The sequence below is a fragment of the Balaenoptera musculus genome, chromosome 2 (assembly GCF_009873245.2).
Source record: "Balaenoptera musculus isolate JJ_BM4_2016_0621 chromosome 2, mBalMus1.pri.v3, whole genome shotgun sequence".
NCBI classification, from domain to species: Eukaryota; Metazoa; Chordata; class Mammalia; order Artiodactyla; family Balaenopteridae; genus Balaenoptera; species Balaenoptera musculus.
In genome coordinates, this window is record NC_045786.1 from 62716481 (window position 1) to 62732353 (window position 15873).

The 15873-nt window shown below is 36.6% G+C and overlaps 1 protein-coding gene across 11 annotated transcripts in view; it reads left to right on the forward strand.

The window, feature by feature from the left end:
• Positions 1-15873, forward strand: part of MYO9A (myosin IXA) — a 281728-nt gene that overhangs the window by 190034 nt on the left and 75821 nt on the right. For 7 of the 11 annotated variants that reach the window (XM_036842812.1, XM_036842813.1, XM_036842811.1 and 4 more), the window contains 2 exons: positions 2794-2893; positions 3409-3624. In XM_036842812.1, coding sequence (XP_036698707.1) covers positions 2794-2893; positions 3409-3624 — 316 coding nt within the window. The remainder of the gene's footprint in view (positions 1-2793; positions 2894-3408; positions 3625-15873) is intronic. The other 4 variants (XM_036842815.1, XM_036842821.1, XM_036842818.1 and 1 more) reach the window with 2 other exon arrangements.

Below are 15873 nucleotides of genomic sequence, written 5' to 3' on the forward strand. Positions count from 1 at the left end.
CTGTGTGTAAAAAAATTTCCTAATTGTTGACTCCACCAGCCACCTGAAATTGGATATAATTATACCCTAGGAGTCTTTGACTAAGCACAGATAGCAGGGTTTTTGGTTCCTCCCCATTAAGTGAGAAAGCATTTGTGAAGGGCTGTGGAAACAGTGCCTGGAAACTTAGTAGGCAGTCAGCAATTGCTGGTTGCCCTAGAGCTGTTAGGTGTAGCAGTCCAAGCTCGTTAGTATCAGGCTTTAAAGTTAATGTGCTTTGTCACAGCTGTTGGCCTATTTATGGTCTGCATTAAGTTCTTTGTACTTTTTTTTTGGGGGGGGGGATAAAAACCACATAAAATTTACCATCTTAACCATTTTAAAGTGTACAGTTCAGTTGCGTTAACTATATGCACATTGTTGTGCAACAGATCTCTAGAGCTTTTTCATCTTGCAAAACAAACTCAACTACCCATTGAAAGCAGCCCCCCTTTTCCCCTTACCCCCAGCCCCTGGCAACCACCATTCTACTTTCTGTTTCTAAAAATATGACTACTGTATGTATTTTTTAATTTTTATTTTTGTCTGCGCGGCTTGTGAGATCTTAGTTCCCCAACCAGGGATTGAACCTGGGCCCTTGGCAGTGAAAGCATGGAGTCCTAATCATTGGACCGCCAGGGAATTCCCTGTGACTACTTTAAATACCTCACATAAGTGGAAGTTCTTTATTCTTTTAAGTTGTCTTAAGTAGTGGTAGCTGTGAGAAAGCATTTCTTAAGTGGTACATGAAAACAAATTTGATAAAATTTAAGATATTTATATTAAGGCTATGTATACAGTGAATTCTTTCTGTTCTTGTGGGAGAATATCACTGTTTAAATGAAAGGAGGGCTATGTCTTAGGGCTAAAAAAGTTAAATTTCATGTTAACTCTGAAAATAACTTTTTCTCATCATAACCTCAACTTTTAACTCTGTCAGTCTTTAAAATTACAGATTTTATAGAAACTCTTTGTAAATATGGGCAAGAGATCATTGATACTTTATTTTTCCACTAAGAATTTTTATAGAGGAGTATGAAATGCAGTTGGACTACATGACAACTTGAGATCCTAGTGCTGTGCATTAACCTAGAGATTGCCCAGAAGTTCAGACTCTGTGTAGCATATAAGCCCACCAGAGAATGTTAAAAACATTATTTTCTGTCATTCTGATTAATTTTAGTTATGTGAGGGGTGTGCATGTGTGTGTGTGTGTATGTGCATAGTTGTTACATCCATGAATCTGTTTTGTAGAAGACTTACAGATTTCAAAAACATTAATCATTCTTGTGAATTATTCCTTTTATCATTTTGCCAAGATAAAGTCTTATAGCTACTTGACCTAGTTTGCTTTACCTTATTAATATCTATTTATCCTCAAAATGATTATATATTAGATTGTTTGTGTGAAAGGTTAAGTAAAATTCATACTTAACATCTTCTCTTGTTCTATAAGTAATACTAGAAACATTAGCATTTTATAGACTCATATATGTTAGTGTTTCTAAGTTATAATATCTAGTCCAGTTCCCACATTATTATAAGATGAGGTCACTGGTGCCCGTGGAGGTGAAATGACTTGTATAAGGTCACATATTTAGAGAAACAGCTGAGACCAGAATTTGAGTTTCCTGTTTAGAAATCAGCATTGGATGTCATGATTAGGAAGTAACATTAGATTAGTGTCCTTTCTATGCCATAGTGGTGATAAGTACATCGTAGTCTTCAGCTGGTTAGTAAGGGAGAACAAAAAAGAAATCATGGAGAAACTTAGAGAAAATGCTGTGAGTTTAAAAGTTAGTTAGGGTGGTCAGGTGCTATCAAAGGTCCTATTAATTGTTTCTCTTTTGGAGAACAAATCGAAGGCTCAGCTGTGGCAAGAGAGATTTTTAATAACCAAAAGGATTATTCAGGACAACCGAAGATTGCTGGACTTGATTGTACACTGGTCAGAAGGGAGATCTCTGAGAAGCTTTTAGCTATCAGAAAGATTGACATCTAATTAGCATTGTTTAGGGATTATTGCATAGGGCAAAGGACAAGATAACCTAGGCCTTCATTTATAAAATTAAGTGGAAGATTTTGAATGCAAGGGCAATTACTCTGCCAAATGGTATTATAAGTTAGTGTCTACTTTAAACCCAGCAGTATGCTAGAAGGTAAGATATGATTTTCAGTGAGTTTACAGTCCTGTTGATAAATTTTAAGACTCATGGTTCTGAGTTAATATAGATAATTGGGGCCATAAAAGTACAGGTTCTGTTCAGATTTTCATCAGACACAGACATTCATTTGTAGAGAGAATTTAATGATAAAGCAGCCATATCATTTGGTTATTCAAGCAGAATTAAATTTTCACAGACTAACACTATACCATCTTTATGGTTTGGGGCATACTTCTCTTAACTTGATAACAATTTCTTATTCTGCCAGTGTTGATTTTATTCTAAAAATTTTAAACTAAGAACACAGATGAAAGCTACAGAGAGATTTCAGAATGAAAATTTGCTTATCAATAGGACCATCTCAGTATAAAACAAAGTAATGAGGTCCTTATCACTGGGTGGCTACTTATCAGGTATTTTATAATGATTAAAGGCCCCTTCTTCTGAGACTGATTCTAAAGATTTGAGGATTTGGTATTTTCCCTTTCTCATTATCAAATCTATTTCTTTGACCTGACTTGTTAGACTATATTTCATGCTATACTTTTAAGACTGCTGCCATGAGATATCTGCTAGGAATTGAAATGTAATCCTGTTGTTTTATCCTAAGTGTCACCAAGGAAGCCTTAAACAGTGGAAATCCTCAACTCCATAAACAAGATGAACCAGCTTCGAAACCTGTGAAGTTAACTGGGCCGGGCCAAAGAGAGGTAACCATTGACTTTTGTTTTATTTATCTTCTATGCAAAATAGGTGCACGCTGTTTTGGAAATTATTATTCTTGTAGGTAGAGCACCTCATCTACTCATTTACTCCCAAGTGTTCATAGAGAAAGAAGCCATGAGTTAAGTCTGTTATACTTAGAGAGGAGTACTTCAGGCAGGGAAGGGTGCCTAAAAATCCAGATTATATTTACAAAAGAGAAGTTGCTGAGGAAAAGAAGGCAATTTATGCAAGTGACTTTGGTGACTCATTATGGCAGTGAAAGATGACTTCCTTGGCTATGGAGAAGAACAGTATAGATTTAGCTTCCATTCTTATTCTTTGTCCAGAGTAATGAATATGGATTGCTTTTGGTTATCGCTGTCACTTCTAGTGGAAAGGGCACAGGGGTGGAGGGGATGTTTCAAGAAATTCATGAGCTCTCTGATGTCTTTCATTGGCATCGTCTCCCAAAAACCAAAACAAAACATTGTTGTGTTATTTGTTTTATCATTTGGTCAAGCAGGTTGCCAGACCGGCCCATAAAAAGAAAGCTCGAATGGCGCGGACGCGCTCCGATTTCTTGACTAGAGGTACTTTTGCCGATGGGGAGGGGGATACAGAGGAAGATGATTACGATGACATTATTGAGCCCCTTCTCTCCCTTGACCAAGCTTCTCACTCTGAGCTAGGGCCTGCACCCGGCCTGGGTCAGGCCTCTCACAGTGACTCCGAAATGGTAATTTTACAGCAATATAAGAAAAATAGGCAACAAGCAAATCTGATGGGAATAGTCTTTGCTAATCTAAAGCTAACCTTCACAGCTTCTTCTCCGTATAACGGTTTGTACATGGGAAACCTCAGTGAACAAAGCAACTAAAGCTAAACCTTAATTTAATAGGACTTGGATAAAGGGCACTTTAACAGTATATGTCAAATCATAAATTAGGCAAAAAATATTAAAGTTATTTAACTTAGCACTAGTGTAGGAGTTTTCTGTGTTATATCTTAAAAGGTCTAGAGCAGGGAGCCTCAAAATTTTTTTTTGTAAAGGGCCAGATAGTAAATGTTTTAGACTTTGTGGGTTATACAGTCTCTGTTGCAACTGCTTAACTCTGTTACTGTAGAGTGGAAACAGCCATAGGCAATAAGTAAACAAAGGCACATGGCTGTGTTCCAATAAAACTATTTACAAAAACAGGCAATGGGCTGTATTTGACCTGCTGGTCATAGTTTCTTGATCCCTCCGTGGTCTAGTGAATAGGGTATATAAAAAATAATCCAGTAGCTTTTAACTGAAATGGTATTCTCTTTTCTTTTCTTTTCTTTTTGGCTTTAAACTTGCTTCCCCTCTGCATTTTTTAGTAATAGAAAATAAACATGAATTTTTAAAAATTTAATAAGCAATGCCAAAAATGTCTCCCTGGGCCAACCCAGCCAACTAAAAGGCTATAGATAATGTGAATTTGTCTTAATCACAAATTACAACACTGGAGTTATGTTTGAATAAAGCTGCATTAAGAAAATAACTATTATCATATCTCAACCCAAATTAGGCATATGTAGTTTGATAAGTACAAATGTATTTATGGGTATAAAGTGTTTGATTTTGTAATTGTCCTGGAAAATACAATATGAGTACCCTGTATGTCTATTATGTACTAAAACATTATCACTGAGGAGGTGGAATGATATGCATTTTATTTCTGTGCATATCCTTAATTAAGTTGGGTCTCTAATGTTTTTCTTTAGTATCTGTTCTTTATGGGAGAAACATTTTAGGATGGTCTTCTTTTGACTCATTAAATATTTTATCTTTGAACTGTTTTAAAAGCTGTTTGATTGCTCCAAAGACCTAGTTAATTAAAATTTTTGCTAAGTTCCAGAATATTCTCATTGTCTTTATCTTTTATTGGAGATGGACCCAGTTTTTAAATGGTTATCCTGATATTCTAAGAAAGAAAAAATAAAAACAACAACAAAAACAGAAAAATGCATGACCAGTTCTCTAATTAGACAAATGAGTCATTACCCTGAGCCAAACTGTAGGACTGTAAAAGTTGCAGCCTATATATCCATTGATATATATAATTAGAACCAAAGCGTTCTCTTCAGTGTAGGATAAAATAACTCCACTTTGGAGGTGCCCTATTTTTGAGTTATAATGAAATATACTCTATCATATGCTTAGTTGTTAAAGATGAAATTATGTAATGGAGCAAACTAATTTTAATGAAAAGCACTGCTGTATATTTTTAGTGTAAATAGGGAACATGCTTAAATTATTCTCCAAAGTGTACACAGATTTTTCATTTGTTGAAGAATTTAGCATTTATAATTGCTGTTTTGTTCCTGAGAGTTTCCTTTGTTACAAACCTTAGTCCTTTTGGTGGTAGAATTCTTTCTCTCTGAGAATTACTGAGATGAACCAGGAAGTTGGGCTTTCTGCTCGGAGCATTCAGCCCCTTTAAGGGTTCTAGCTGGTAGTCTCTGCCTGTGATTCTGTTCACCTGCTTGACAGTCACTGCATGCCAGTAGTTGTAGAGCACCCTCCTGCACAGTGTGTTAGTCACCTCTCCAGCTTTCTCACTGTCCTTCTGTTTCATCACTAGCTATTTTAGGAATAGGTGGTGGTGGTTGTTTCTGGTGAACACTTGCATGAAGAAGCTTTGCTTTTTAGAATATGCTGATAGATACTTACTGGGGTTGGGGGTGGGAAGGGTAGGGACAGTTTTAAAGTGTGTTTCTGTTTGTTTATCTTGAAAATATGCCATGTTCTAATGTTATCTGATATTGTGAAAAATGAAGTCTAATTGTTTCTAAATGGAAGCTACTGAATTCTCAAAATCCACATATCTTCAGGATTTTAAATGGGCTTGATTTTCTGGGCACATGATTTTTTAAAAAACTGGATAGTTTTTGTTTTTTCTCTGGACAAAGTGATTTAATAACTGACATTTGCTAAGAAGTGTGTCAGTCTTTGAGGAAGCCATCCACTGACCTTTCCAGTTGTGAAATAACTGATCTAATGAGATAAAGACAGTTAGAAATGAATTACCTGAAGGGGATTTGATAAGCATTACCTCCTGAGCTGGTGAATTTTTAATTAGTTGTTACCTGCTGTGGAGGAGTTGAGGTGAGAGTAGTAGTTTCCCTCCGTATGACTTTAGTGTTTTTTTTAAACTTCCTACTTTTAACTCTGCCATTTGAATAACTGTTTAGTCTCTGTATGCTGCTTTCACTTAGTTTTTATACCTACCATGTTTTATTTTATTTTATTTTTTTTAACATCTTTATTGAAGTATAATTGCTTTACAATGGTGTGTTGGTTTCTGCTGTATAACAAAGTGAATCAGCTATACATATACATATATCCCCATATCTCCTCCCTCTTGTGTCTGCCTCCCACCCTCCCTATCCCACCCCTCTAGGTGGACACAAAGCACCGAGCTGATCTCCATGTGCCATGTGGCTGCTTCCCACTAGCTATCTGTTTTACATTTGGTAGTGTCTGTATGTCCATGCCACTCTCTCACTTTGTCCCAGCTTACCCTTCCCTCTCCCCATGTCCTCAAATCCATTCTCTACATCTGCGTCTTTATTCCTGTCCTGCCCCTAGGTTCTTCAGAACCATTTTTTTTTTTTTTTTAGATTCCATATATATGTGTTAGCATATGATATTTGTTTCTCTGACTTCACTCTGTATGACAGACCCTAGGTCCATCCACCTCACTACAAATAACTCAATTTCGTTTCTTTTTATGGCTGAGTAATATTCCATTGTATATATGTGCCACATTTTCTTTATCCATTCATCTGTTGGTGGACATTTAGGTTGCTTCCATGTCCTGGCTATTGTAAATAGTGCTGCAATGAACATTGTGGTACATGTATCTCCAGAATATACAAGCAGCTCATGCAGCTCAATATCACAAAAACAAACAACCCAATCCAAAAATGGGCAGAAGACCTAAATAGACATTTCTTCAAAGAAGACATACAGATGGCCAACAAATACATGAAAAGAATGTCAACATCACTAATTAGAGAAATGCAAATCAAAACCACAATGAGGTATCACCTCACACTGTTTAGAATGGCCATCATCAAAAAATCTAGAAATAATAAATGCTGGAGAGGGTGTGGAGAAAAGGGAACCCTCTTGCACTATTGGTGGGAATGTAAATTGATACAGCCACTATGGAGAACAGTATGGAGGTTCCTTAAAAAACTAAAAATAGAACTACCATATGACCCAGATATCGCATTACTGGGCATATACCCTGAGAAAACCATAATTCAAAAAGAGACATGTACCACAATGTTCATTGCAGCTCTATTTACAATAGCCAGGTCATGGAAGCAACCTAAGTGTCCATCAACAGATGAATGGATGAAGAGGATGTGGCACATATATACAATGGAATATTACTGCTAAGCAGTATTTTTAAGGTGGCTTTCATATCGTTTTTTAGTCTCTGAATCATCTGGATGGTGAATGAGTTAATAAAATCATTTCTATCCCTTATTTGTGGGATTGGTATAGGTAACAGTTTTCTCTGTATAGTTTCTTCTACCGTTCGCTAGACTTAAAGCAATCATCTCCATGGGTATGACTCCCAAATAGCTCTCCAGAATTTGTTGACTTTACCTCCAGTATGCTAAAACTAAGTTTTTCATTTCCCCCCAAAACTCCTATACTTCTTATATTCCTAATTCTGTTTGTTTTTCTCTGAGATACTCTTCAATCCTTATCCGTGTTGAATTTTCTTCTCTTTACTGTCCACTCCACAAAAAACTGCCAGAAAAAACCCATTTATCAAGGCTAAATTTATTAGCTTATTTTACAGTAAGGGAAAAATCCACCTTGACTAGGTCTTAGTAATTTCTCAGAAAGGGGAAGTCAGGAAAGGATATTTATAGGATTTTAGGGCCTAGGCTGGTGATTTTGAGGGTCTTACAAGTTGGAAAACCAGCTGAATTGAACAAAGTTTATGGCATAAAAAGTTTAGATTGGTGGCCCCAGGACAGCAGCCACACTATTGAATACACTTGGTGTTTACTTATTTTTTAATACACTGTTTTCTATTTGATTTTGTTTAATTTCTTCAAGCCTGTTAGGTCTTTCTGGTTTTCAGTTTTGTTCTCGGTTTTTTTATTGATTTTTTTTTTTTTGGCTGCACCGCATGGCTTGCAGGATCTCAGTTCCCTGAATAGGGATTGAACCCCGGCCACAGCAGTGAAAGCCCAGAATCCTAACCACTAGGTCACCAGGAAACTCCATACACTTAGTATTAATATGTGTGTTTTATTCCCCCCAAAAGTCAGGGACAGTTCATAGCATTGCCACTCTCCACTGTTTGATTTGGTAGAATTTCCCTATGAAACCATCTGGGGTTGCTACTTTTTTGTGACATAATTCTTTTATTATAAGTTCCTCTATTTCTTCTAGGAAAATTAGTCTTTAAAGCTTTCTGTCTAATGGGGGCGATTTTGGCAACTGGTTTTTTCCATTTCAGCTAACTTTCATATTTATTTGCCTAGAGGTCTGGAAGGTAGTCTCATGATTTTAAAAACTTCTCTGTTTCAATGGTTATTTCCCTTTTGTCATTTCTTATTTTGTAGATTTTTTCCCCTTACCTAGTCATTTGTCTATTTTGTTAATTTTTTCCGAAGTAACAGGATTTGGTTTATTTATCATACCTACTTTTTTTTTTTCATTCTCCACTGATTTCTGCTTTTACCTTTATTATTTTATTATACTTTTTTTGGTTTACTTTCTTATTTTTCTAGCTTTTGAGTGGTTAATTTAATTCATTTATTTATTTTTATCGATACAGGTTTGTAAGGCTATGGTTTTTCCTCTGATCACACTTCAGATGTATCTTGTTTATTATAATATGTAAAGGATTTATTATTTTTTAAGAAAATCTGTAATTTTAGTTTCTTTTTTTACCCAAAACTTGTTTAATAAAAATTTTTGAGTTTTCGGATGAAGAGCCTTTTTTGTTTTTTAATTTTTTTAGTTTCTAGTTTTATTGTATTCTGATGAAAGACTTTATGATGCTTCTATTTGATCAAATTTACTGGTATTTTCTTTGTTACTTAGTATATGATCAGTTTTTGTGAATGTACCATGTGCATTTTTTAAATTGAAATATAGCTGACGTACAATATTATGTTACTTTTGGATATACTATATAATGACTTGACATTTGCATACATTATGAAATGATCACCATGATAAGTCTCGTAACCCTCTGTCCCCCATACAAAGTTATTATAATATTACTGACCATATTCCTTACGCTGTATATACATCCCCATGACTTGTTTACTATTAAACTGGAGGTTTGTACCTCTTAATCCCCTACACGTATTTCACCCACCTCTCCTACCCCCGTCCCTTCTGACAACCACCCATTTGTTCTCTGTATCTATGAGTCTGTTTTCATTTTGTTCAGTTTGTTTTGTTTTTTCAATTCCGCATATGAGTGAGATCATGCAGTTTTTGTCTTTGACTTATTTCAGTTAGCGTAATACCCTCTAGATCCGTACATGTTGTCTCAAATGACAAGAATTAATTTTTTTAATGGCTTAGTAATATTCCACTGTTTATATGTACCACATCTTTTTTATCCAGTCATCTATTGATGGGCACTTAGGTTGCTTCTGTAGCTTGTCTATTGTAAATAATACTTCAGTGGACACTGGAGTGCATATATCTTATATTAGTGGGGTTTTTTTCCTTTGGATAAATACCCAGAAGTGGAATTGCTGGATCATACCATAGTTCTATTTTTAATTTTTTGAGGAACCTCCATATTGTTTTCCATAGTGGCCATGCCAATTTACATTTCCACCAACAGTGAACGAGGGTTCCCTTTTATCCACATCCTTGCCAACAGTTGTTATTTGTTGAATGTGTATTTGATAAGAAGGTATATTCTCTATTCAGAGTATAAAATTTCAATATATATCTGTAAGCTCTACCTTATTAATTATGTTGTTTGCCTTCTATATCCTTATTATTTTTGATCTGTCTTATACAGAATGTGTTAACGTCTCCTGTTATTCATTGTGAATTGTGGCTTTTAGTATTAAGAAGTGTCCTTTGTCAGGTTCCATGTTTTTTCCTTGAATCCTACATAAATAATAATATCACAGCCTCTGTTTTCTTATTATTTCCACTTGCCTAGAATACTTTTGCTCACCCCTTTAGTTTTAGCTTTTCTGGATCCTTTTGTTTAGAGGTGTGTTTTTTTGTGCAGTATAGTTGGGCCCTGCTTTGTGAGCCAAATTAAAAAATTTTTCCCTTAATAGGTGAGTTAAATCTATCCATATTTATTGATGTAACTGATAGATTAATTCTCCACTCTTTCTTATAATTTTGTTATTATTATGTTAAATTTGCTGTGTTTATGTTACATTTCTTTGATCTTTTATTTTTTAAAATTTCTTTTGATGTTTAGGAGAGGTTGTGTTCTTGTTCTGTTGATTGTTTACCTTTATATATAATTTTTAAAAATGCCTTTAATATTTTTAAATTTAACCAATTATACTCTAATTAGTCATTTTAAAATAAATAATATTAATTCTCACCTATTGTGACACAACTGTTGATGAATTATTCTAGTCTCTGTTCCCTTCTACTCCTATTTTTTAGGCTTTTATTTCTACTTTGTCAGAACATGTAGTTTTATATATGATTCCTTCACTGTAGTCCCTACCTTTGTTTTTGTCTTAGATCTATTATTAAATGTAGTAAATTATCACTTCAAATATTTTGCAGATGTTTCCCTGTTTATCTCTTGGTTGGATGAAGCTCTTCCCCTAGTAGATTACTTATGAAGGGCCATCAATATGGAATTCCCCAAGATCTTTCTATAGCCTTGATGTTTGAAGGGACATCTTGGCTACATATAAAGTCCTTGGTTCATATTTTCTTTCTCTGAGTTTTTTGAAAGTGCTATTTTATTGTTGTCTTACTTTATTTGTTACTGTTGGTAAGTCTATTACCAGTCTAAATCTCTTGCCCTTATAAGTTATTTGATGTTTTTACTTGCATGCCTTCAGAGTTTCTTCTTTATATTTAAAGTTTAAGATATGTCTTTAAGTCGATCATTACGGATTAATTATCCTGTTTATCTGCAGGACTCTGTCAATGTGTAAATTCTGGTCTTGCCTTATTTTTGAAAAGTTTTCCTGGATGATAGTTTTAAATATTGTGTTCTGTTGTTTTGTTTTTCTTGTTTAGGGACTGCAATTACAAACAAGCTTTTTTCTTTTCCTATCGTCCATTTCAACTACCTTCTCTCTGACCCTTTTTGCTTGTTTCTTTATATCATTTTATATTTTTTTATTATCTTCCTGCTTTTGTCCCCTTTAAATTTTCCATTTGTGCTTTTTCTCCCTTAGGCGTCTCATCAGTTAATCTTCATTTCACTTTCTTATTGATTGATTGATTGATTGCTGCGTCCTAACTGCTGTGCACTGGCCTTCTCCAGTCACAGCAAGTAGGGGCCTCTCACCACAGTGGCCTCTCCAGCCGCGGAACACAGGCTCCAGCCGCACGGGCCTCAGCAGTTGTGGCACATGGGCTCGGCAGCTGTGGCTCACGGGCTCCAGAGCGCAGGCTCAACAGTTGTGCTGCACGGGCGCAGCTGCTCCGCGGCACGTGGGATCCTCCCGGACCAGGGACTGAACCCGCATCCCCTGCACTGGCAGGCGGACTCCCAACCACTGCGCCACCAAAGACCTTTACTGTGTTTTTATTTCTTTCATGAGTTCATTCAACTCTACTTTCATTTCTACCCAGTTTTTGCTCTCTCAGGGTTAACTGTTCATTATCTTGATAGCTGCTGTTTCTTTTTTTTAGGCTGCATTGGGTCTTCATTGCTGCACTTGGGCTTTCTATAGTTGTGGCGAGTGGGGGCTACTCCTCGTTGCAGTGTGCGGGCTTCTCATAATGGTGGCTTCTTTTGCTGCAGAGCACAGGCTCTAGGCGCGTGGGCTTCCGTAGTTGCAGCACACGGGCTCAGTAGTTGTGGCTCACGGGCTCTAGAGCACAGGCTCGGTAGTTGTCGCTCACGAGCTTAGTTGCTCCGTGGCACATGGGATCTTCCTGGACCAGGGATAGAACCCATGTCACCTGCATTGGCAGGTGGATTCTTTTTTTTTTTTTTTAACATCTCTATTGCAGTATAACTGCTTTACAATGGTGTGTTAGTTTCTGCTTTATAACCAAGTGAATCAGCTATACACATACATATATCCACATATCTCCTCCCTCTTACATCTCCCACCACCCTACCTATCCCACCCCTCTAGGTGGTCACAAAGCACCGAGCTGATCTCCCTATGCTATGCGGCTGCTTCCCACTAGCTAGCTATTTTACATTTGATATTATATAAGTCCATGTCACTCTCTCACTTCGTCCCAGCTTACCCTTCCCCTCCCTGTGTCCTCAAGTCCATTCTCTACATCTGCGTCTTTATTCCTGTCCTGCCCCTAGGTTCTTCAGATCCATGTTTTTTTTTTGGATTCTATATATATCTGTTAGCATATGGTATTTCTTTTTCTCTTTCTGACTTACTTCACTCTGTATGACAGTCTGTAGGTCCATCCACCTCACTACAAATAACTGAATTTCGTTTCTTTTTATGCTGAGTAATATTCCATTGTATATATGTGCCACATCTTCTTTATCCATTCATCTGTCGATGGACACTTAGGTTGCTTCCATGTCCTGGCTATTGTAAATAGAGCTGCAGTGAACATTGTGGTATATGACTCTTTCTGAATTCTGGTTTTCTCAGGGTATCTGCCCAGTAGTGGGATTGCTGGGTCATATGGTAGTTCTATTTTTAGTTTCTTAAGGAACCTCCATACTGTTCTCCATAGTGGCTGTATCAATTTACATTCCTACCAACAGTGCAAGAGGGTTCCCTTTTCTCCACACCCTCTCCAGCATTTATTGTTTGTAGATGTTTTGATGATGGCCATTCTGACTGGTGTGGGGTGATACCTCATTGTAGTTTTGATTTGCATTTCTCTAATGATTAGTGATGTTGAGCATCCTTTCATGTGTTTGTTGGCAAACTGTATATCTTCTTTGGAGAAATGTCTGTTTAGGTCTTTTGCCCATTTTTGGATTGGGTTGTTTGTTTTCTTGATTTTGAAGTGCATGAGCTGCTTGTAAATTTTGGAGATTAATCCTTTGTCAATTGCTTCATTTGCAAATATTTTCTCCCATTCTGAGGGTTGTCTTTTCATCTTGTTTATGGTTTCCTTTGCTGTGCAAAAGCTTTTAAGTTCCATTGAGTCCCATTTGTTTATTTTTGTTTTTATTTCCATTACTCTAGGAGGTGGATCTAAAAAGATCTTGCTGTGATTTATGTCATAGAGTGTTCTGCTTATGTTTTCCTCTAAGAGGTTGATAGTGTCTGGCCTTACATTTAGGCCTTTAATCTATTTTGAGTTTATTTTTGTGTATGGTGTTAGGAAGTGTTCTAATTTCATTCTTTTACATGTAGCTGCCCAGTTTTCCCAGCACCACTTATAGAAGATGCTGTCTTTTCTCCATTGTATATCCTTTCCTCCGTTACCAAAAATAAGGTGACCACATGTGCGTGGGTTTACCTCTGGACTTTCTATCCTGTTCCATTGATCTATATTTCTGTTTTTGTGCCAGTACCATACTGTCTTGATTACTGTAGCTTTGTAGTATAGACTGAAGTCAGGGAGCCTGATTCCTCCAGCTCTGTTTTTCTTTCTCAAGATTGCGTTGGCTATTCAGGGTCTTTTGTGTTTCCCTACAAATTGTGAAATTTTTTGTTCTAGTTCTGTGAAAAACGCCAGTGGTAGTTTGATAGGGATTGCATTGAATCTGTAGATTGCTTTGGGTAGTATAGTCATTTTCACAGTGTTGATCCTTCCAATCCCAGAACATGGTATATCTTTCCATCTGTTTGTGTCATCTTCAGTTTCTTTCATCAGTGTCTTATAGTTTTCTGCATACAGGTCTTGTGTCTCCTTAGGTAGGTTTATTCCTAGGTATTTTATTCTTTTTGTTGCAATGGTAAATAGGAGTGTTTCCTTAATTTCTCTTTCAGAATTTTCATCATTAGTGTATAGGAGTGCAAGAGATTTCTGTGCATTAATTTTGTATCCCGCTACTTTACCAAATTCATTGATTTGCTCTAGTAGTTTTCTGGTAGCATCTTTAGGATTATCTATGTATAGCATCCTGTCATCTGCAGACAGTGACAGTTTTACTTCTTCTTTTCCGATTTGGAGTCCTTTTATTTCTTTTTCTTCTCTGTTTGCCATGGTTAAAACTTCCAAAACTATGTTGAATAATAGTGGTGAGAGTGGGCAACCTTGTCTTGTTCCTGATCTTAGTGGAAATGGTTTCAGTTTTTCACCATTGAGAATGATGTTGGCTCTGGGTTTGTCATATATGGCCTTTATTATGTTGAGGTAGCTTCCCTCTATGCCTACTTTCTAGAGGGTTTTTATCATAAATGGGTGTTGAATTTTGTCGAAAGCTTTCTCTGCATCTGTTGAGATGATCATATGGTTTTTCTCCTTCAGTTTGTTAATATGGTGTATCACATTGATTTGCATATATTGAAGAATCCTTGCATTCCTGGGATAAACCCCACTGGATCATGGTGTATGATCCTTTTAATGTACTGTTGGATTTTATTTGCTAGTATTTTGTTGAGGATTTTTGCATCCATGTTCATCAGTGATATTGGCCTGTAGTTTTCTTTCTTTGTGACATCTTTGTCTGGTTTTGGTATCAGGGTGATGGTGGCCTCCTAGAATGAGTTTGGGAGTGTTCGTCCCTCTGCTGTATTTCAGAAGAGTTTGAGAAGGATGGGTGTTAGCTCTTCTCTAAATGTTTGATAGAATTCTCCTGTGAAGCCATCTGGGTCTGGGCTTTTGTTTGTTGGAAGATTTTTAATCACAGTCTCAATTTCAGTGCTTGTAATGGCTCTGTTTATATTTTCTGTTTCTTCCTGGTTCAGTCTCGGAAGGTTGTGCTTTTCGAAGAATTTGTCCATTTCTTCCAGGTTGTCCATTTTGTTGTCATAGAGTTGCTTGTAGTAATCTCTCATGATTCTTTGTATCTCTGCAGTGTTAGTTGTTACTTCTCCTTTTTCATTTCTAATTCTATTGATTTGAGTCTTCTCCCTTTTTTTCTTGATTAGTCTGGATAATGGTTTATCAATTTGTTTATCTTTTTTAAGAACCAGCTTTTAGTTTTATTGATCTTTGCTATTGATTTCTTTGTTCCAATTTCATTTCTTTCTTTTTTTTTTAACATATTTATTGGAGTATAATTGCTTTACAATGGTGTGTTAGTTTCTGCTATATAACAAAGTGAATCAGTTATACATATACATATGTTCCGATATCTCTTCCCTCTTGCATCTCCCTCCCTCCCACCCTCCCTATCCCACCCCTCTAGGTGGTCACAAAGCCCCGAGCTGATCTCCCTGTGCTATGCGGCTGCTTCCCACTATCTATCTATTTTACGTTTGGTAGTGTATATATGTCCATGCCACTCTCTCACTTTGTCACAGCTTACCCTTCCCTCTCCCCCTCCCCATATCCTCAAGTCCATTCTCTAGTACGTCTGTGTCTTTATTCCCGTCTTGCCCCTAGGTTCTTCATGACCTGTTTTTTTTTATTCTTAGATTCCATATATATGTGTTAGCATATGGTATTTCTTTTTCTCTTTCTGACTTACTTCACTCTGTATGACAGACTCTAGGTCCATCCACCTCACTACAAATAACTCAATTTCGTTTCTTTTTATGGCTGAGTAATATTCCATTGTATATATGTGCCACATCTTCTTTATCCATTCATCTGTTGATGAACACTTAGGTTGCTTCCATGTCCTGGCTATTGTAAATAGAGCTGCAGTGAACATTGTGGTACATGACTCTTTTTGAATTCTGGTTTTCGCGGGGT